Source organism: Varroa jacobsoni, unplaced genomic scaffold (genome assembly GCF_002532875.2).
Source record: "Varroa jacobsoni isolate VJ856 unplaced genomic scaffold, vjacob_1.0 scaffold_1276, whole genome shotgun sequence".
NCBI classification, from domain to species: Eukaryota; Metazoa; Arthropoda; class Arachnida; order Mesostigmata; family Varroidae; genus Varroa; species Varroa jacobsoni.
The window spans coordinates 145,486-151,485 of record NW_019214178.1 but is presented as its reverse complement, the minus strand read 5'-3'; the positions used below and the strand labels follow the sequence as shown (position 1 = coordinate 151,485).

Below are 6,000 nucleotides of genomic sequence, written 5' to 3'. Positions count from 1 at the left end.
CGTGTTTTTCCGTTACGAACGAAATTCTACATCAAGTTGAAGTTCCTAATATGCATAATCCAGCCACCAGACAAAGGTTTTGGCATTTTTTTCATTCGACGTTTGCGGAGGCCAGGTTCAGGAAATATCTGTGTGAAGGACAAGAGTTCAAAGAAGCCTCTGAGGTCGATACAAAAATAACATTGCCAATTTGGAGGATGCATCTCGTGTCGTTCGATTCTATGAAAGAGAATGATTGCTGAATAAATCGAGAAAAAAAAATATGGAAAATATGGTAAAAATATGGATTGTGACTATAGGACTAGTATCACGGATCTTTACTTAGTTGAACTTACTGAAACACTTTAATTGGTAGTCCTCATTATAATATGATTGGAACTATTCTGTTTTTAAAAACGTCGTACAATCCAGAAGCCAGATCGTAGCATGGCGTAACGTCTAGGTTTACTATGTCAACTTGGAACTTAAAAAAATTATTTTAAGTAATCATTTTTAGATATGCAGATGATGATATTGCAGTAAAAATGTCCTTTTTCTATTGGACAGCTTCAAACGGCAAGTAGGACAGTGTCATAACTTATTTTCTGATACGTGCAACATGCATTTTTCATACTTAAATAGGACATAATACGAAACAAGTTATGGAAAGAAAATGCGCGCCTTTAAATAACGATGTTCAGCAGGAGAGAACTTCTGGGAAATTGGAGCATCTGAGAAACCTCAAAGATGACCCAGCAGTTTCCGAACTGAAAGACTTGGGTAAGTGGAGCTTTTATAAATCCATTGTATAACAGAATTCTAAAGATCTAAAGGACTTTAAAGATGAGTGTTCTAAATGATCCAAGTGCGTTTTCAGTAGTTCCTATATTTCGTCTTGCGTCGAGGTCTACCAAACTGCCGAAGTAGCCCGAGACGGTTGTGCCGTATATGGCAAGAATTTTATAGCTCATGATAGCCGAAGACTACTGAAGGATGATTTTTCCAGTTTCAGAGATAGCATCTTAAGCATTGGCCGGTCGGCCATCCAAACTAGATAAGGGACGCATGAAGGCCTTTTCGAAGGAAAATGCCCGGCAAATATTTTTTGAGTCGAAAAAAAACCATTGAATCTATAAAATTTTATCATAAATTAATCAGCCACTGAGCAGATAAAGAAACAGTTGGTTTTAAGGGATACGCTCAAACCTAGAGTCTTAAATTCAGCACCGCATTGCAGCTTCTTTGACTCCATGCTTATGGAGTAGGATGGTCAATTTATCGGGCTGTCAGCCAGTTCAGAGGAGCTCGGTCTGTTTATATGTAGACATAAGGTAGGATATTTTTGTTGAGGCTTCGCAGCATTTAGCGCGATTCTGACCTACCCATTAGAAGTCATGCTAATCTTATAGTGCCAAAACATTAGGATGTAACTCTGTCACTCCAAGCAAATGACGTGGTGTGCGCTCGCGATATTTTATATTCTTACCCATTCAAACTCCACAGATTCAGTGGACGGCAGCTTCCTTTTCCTTTACTCTTTACTCTATTATGGTCATCTAGATCTGTTTCCAACATATTCTGATACATTCAACACTCAGAACCCGTATGTAATTCTGAGCCTGACTGGCACTATTGCATGTAGCAACCGATATACTGACCCACTTAAATATAAATGTATTCTGACTGGAGATCTTGATACTAGCCGATCGCCTTATGACAAAGCGGCAACAAATAAAGGGACAACATGTGTTTAATAGCAAAAAGAGACTCAAGCAGTGGCTACTGAAACTCTTCGATACTAAACCTGGTGAGACCGGGAATAATTGGTTGATAAACGAGAAACTTTACAGGAAGTAACGGCGAATACATAATAAAGGTCATATTTTGTGTTTTTATGAATGTAGAACATCAATTTACCTCCAAGAAAATGTCCTGACATTTCGTAGCGATTCGTCTGTCTTTTTTGATTCTATTACTTTTCAAGTACTGAGTGTTTTTCCATATGCTAACTGAATAGCATTTAAATAATGCTATATGCGAAATTAAGCTAGTTCGTGTTTAAAGACATCTCGCACTAAATGCTATTCGAATATTACAATATCATCATCAATTTGTTTTACTTAAAAAAGTAGTTGAGAGTTAATCGTGAGAACGTTCCAATAAGACAAGAGTGATTTATTGTCCAAGCGTTTACTAAAAAAAATCTACCTCATTAAACCTAGCGTTTATTCCAGCTTTTTTGAAATTTTCGAACTCGAATCGGATGTGAAACCGCACTCAATTTAAATAAAATTCATGACTCTTCGAGTTGCAAGTTATTTTGAAAAAACACTCATTCAAGTTAAGTTGATTTTATCAGTCACTTTATTGCAAATATTTATTTAGTAATCCCAAAACTAAAGTGATAATTAATCATGCTATATAATTCACTTGGCGCGCAGAAGCTATTTTGGGCACAGTTGCACACAGGTCCCCGCGATGGTGTATCGGACGAGTGTCGTTTGATATAATATCAATGCGATGAAGTTCCGAACTTTATTTATTTGATTTCGCACAGGAACTTCGTTGACTTTTTGTCGGTAGTAGATCGGATTTAATTTACTTTCACTGTATTAATTTAACAAAAGACAGCTTCGACTAATGAAAACAAATCCGGTTGTACACCGGGCAACACGTATACATTTTGTTCTAAACGGGCACAATTTTACGTTTTGGTTGAACAACATTATAATCTATTGCATAATACTTTTTTTTTTTATATTGTTGGTGTTTTACCGTAGCCGTCGCACGCAACATAACGATTTATCTAGGTTTTTTTTTTTATCAACAGTGTACAGAGAGGTATTCAGGTAAAAATACAAATATACTGTTCACCGTTTTCCACGCTTTTTTCCCGGTTCTTTTGAAATCAATACGCATGCTACTGCTACTTATATATATATATATTATATATATACGGCACCATTAACAATAAAAAGAAACCAACGAATCAGTTTAGGCAGATAACCAAATTAAGTAGGTATCCTTTGTTATAAGTAATACTTATTAGTTTTGTCATTTGAAAGATCTGTGCCGTATTATACTTTGATCGACTTTTCTAAACAATTATTACCAATTTGTATTCATATTATTAATATGATTTTTATGAATATGCACATTACAAAAATATTTTCTCATATACATCTCGAATTTCTCGTATATACATTTATTAAGAAATGCTATCGAGTCTAAAAGTAGATAGCGTTCATTATAAAGAGAAGTAGATAAATCTTTATTTATAGAAAAATCTGAGAAACTTCTAATACCATTTCACAGCCTTTTATCTACCTTAATCACTCTCTTCTGATATCTGCGCTGTGTAGCAATAGTCACGTGATTAAGAAATATATGAAGTAATAATGAAATACACATCACTATTGATCGTCCGTAAATCAAAAAGCCGTTTGATTCAGAGTTTGAGCACTGTTTCGCCCAAGAAAACGCATGTCGTTCGCTGAGATCGCGTGGCGTAGTCTTTCTTTGGGTAGTAAATAAAAAAGGCGCCTCTTACAAGTGTTTCAAAAAATAGTTTATTCACTCATATCCTTTCCCTTGTTCTAAATAAACAGGTATTTACAGTCACCTGCAAATTCAAAATAAAGTTCTATATTTTTGCTAAGCCATGGATTCGTTAGTTATTAATCGACTCGTAACAACTCTTAGATGGTGAAAAGTAAATGCTTCGTGGTCGGCTTCATTTAATACTGTTGAAGGAGGGAGTATTTCAGAAATCCACTATAAAAATATCGTAGTATAAATACGTATGCAATCACCTTCGCTGATTTTGTAGAATATAGCGACATTGAAAGATCTGTACTTAGCTTGGCCTCTTCTATCAGATGGTATCTAAGTCATAGCTGAGCACAACGTAAACGCTGTCTAGTAAAGATAAAGATCATGTTATAGAATTGGCTTAGTACATATTTAGAGGTGATGTATTTAAAACAGTGACAGTATTCGAACAGTGACTACATGATAATTTGGGGTTCCATAATACTATCCCCAATGGCTTTATGAGGAAGGACCTTACCCCCATTGACGTAAATTTCGTCCTTAACATAGACATCCTCACCTAGTACGGTTGTGTTTTCCATGCGTACCCATTGGCCGACTGTACTCTTCCAGCCGATAATGCACGAGTCCAGCCAGCAGTGTGACTTTACCACAGCGCCTTCGAGGATGGTAGATCGTTTGATGCACACTCCATCCTCGACAATGACTTTTGGGCCAATGACGACATTCGGACCAATGCGACAGTTGGAACCAATTATCGCCGTCGGGTGTACCAACACATCACCGACGACTCCTTCAGTCAGGGGTAATAACCGATCCGGCCGACTGCTTCGTAGCCAGTTCAAATAGAGGCACATACCCGTTAGGAAGTCCCTCGGTTGACCTACGTCCATCCAGAAGCCTTCCAGCTCAAAAGCAAAAAGATCTCGATCAGCGACCATCGCTGGAAAAATTTCTTTTTCGATTGACGTTGGTCTCAGCTGAATGCGATTAAGTACTGAAGGATTTAAAATGTAAAGTCCAGCGTTGATTCGATTTGACACAAACTCAACTGGTTTTTCAACAAACCGCTCGATTTGCCCATCGGGCTGGTAAACAACTACACCATATTTCGAGGGTTCTTCTACACGAGTAACGACAATCGTTCCTTGTCGTTTGTGTTGCTTATGGAAGGAGATCATCTGTTCAAACGGAAACTCGCAAACGATATCCGAGTTAAGCACGAAAAAAGGTTCATCGTCTGTGGCCAGATATTCGCGCGCCAACGCCAACGGCCCGGCTGTACCCAACGGTTCATTTTCGTGCGACAAAGTGATTTTGATTCCCAGCCGGCGGCCTTCCTCAATCACAGCTTGCTCTAACAGCTCAGCACGATAGCTGACTGCAAGGATGATTTGTTTCACTCCGGCGGACACCAGTGCCTCGATCTGGTGCACCATCATTGGCTTGTTACAGAATTCGACTAAAGGCTTTGGTCGTGACAGCGTTAGCGGGCGTAGCCGAGTACCATAGCCCCCAACTAGAAGTAGAGCCTTCATGGCAACGACACAACAGAAAGCAAAGCTCGTTATTCCTTTACTTTTCTGGGAGCCGATCCGAGGTTAATCAGCTACAAATGCACGAATTCGTTGATCACTTAAAAATTACCAATGAACTCAATAGCAGCATTAGATCAACAAATCATTAGTCTTCCTTCTACTTTCGTTCAATGCATGGCTGCTTAATTGCTACCCGTCAATGAGCACGTTGACGGGTGACGTTGCATAGAGAGCGCTGCCACTACTAACCAAATTCCAGCGGCTGTCCTCTTAACACACCACAATAATAATAGCAGTGAGCGCAGTGTCATTCGAAACATTCGCTGACGATACGATACCGGCTGACTGCCAACGTGGACGGATGAACGCATTCGAGTTGTCTTCTATCCGCGCTTTATCGAGCGAACGGGCGGTTGAGCAAGACCGAACAGAGCTCATACGATGCGATGACGTAGGAGTGGAGTGTCCGTCACTCTCTACCGTACAAGACTCCTCTGCACCTCATGTCAACTAATAGCTCTCAATACATCACAGAATAGGTCTATATACATTGATATAACTAGTCGAGTTATGGCTGACTGTTGAGAAGTACAAAAATCCGCGTTAGTTACGACTCACAACTTTACTGACGTATTGCTTGTTATTCGTATTAACTTACCCATGATGGTCAGCATAGTACGCAACTAGAATTGTTTACTAATAGCTAACTGGTTAGAAGGGTTTGTGCTATATGCGTTATCGTGGGAGACAGCAGCGGCTGGCAGAACGAACACCCACTTTTGGAGTGCTTTTTAAATTGACCATGGAATTTCAATCAACAGTCCGTAACTTGCTATTCGTATACAGTTGAGTCTTATTGTGCAGCGCCAATAAAATCCCCTGCCTATAGTAAAATCAGTGTTTCTTTTCTAAGATGTAAAACGCAGACCTG

General features: G+C 39.0%; 1 protein-coding gene across 2 annotated transcripts; it reads right to left on the bottom strand.

Moving 5' to 3' along the window:
* Positions 1 to 2,320: 2,320 nt before the first annotated feature.
* Gmppb (GDP-mannose pyrophosphorylase B) lies at positions 2,321 to 5,412 on the bottom strand. Of its 2 annotated transcripts, XM_022847232.2 has the most exons (2): positions 4,091 to 5,412; positions 2,321 to 3,601 (listed from the first exon to the last, which is right to left on the bottom strand). In XM_022847232.2, the coding sequence occupies exons 1-2, from the start codon at positions 5,067 to 5,069 to the stop codon at positions 3,576 to 3,578; spliced, it is 1,005 nt and encodes a 334-aa protein (XP_022702967.1). In that variant the 5' UTR covers positions 5,070 to 5,412; the 3' UTR covers positions 2,321 to 3,575. The 2 variants fall into 2 exon arrangements, with proteins under 2 accessions (XP_022702967.1, XP_086827790.1); XM_086971664.1 differs by having other exon boundaries at positions 2,321 to 5,409.
* Positions 5,413 to 6,000: the final 588 nt, after the last annotated feature.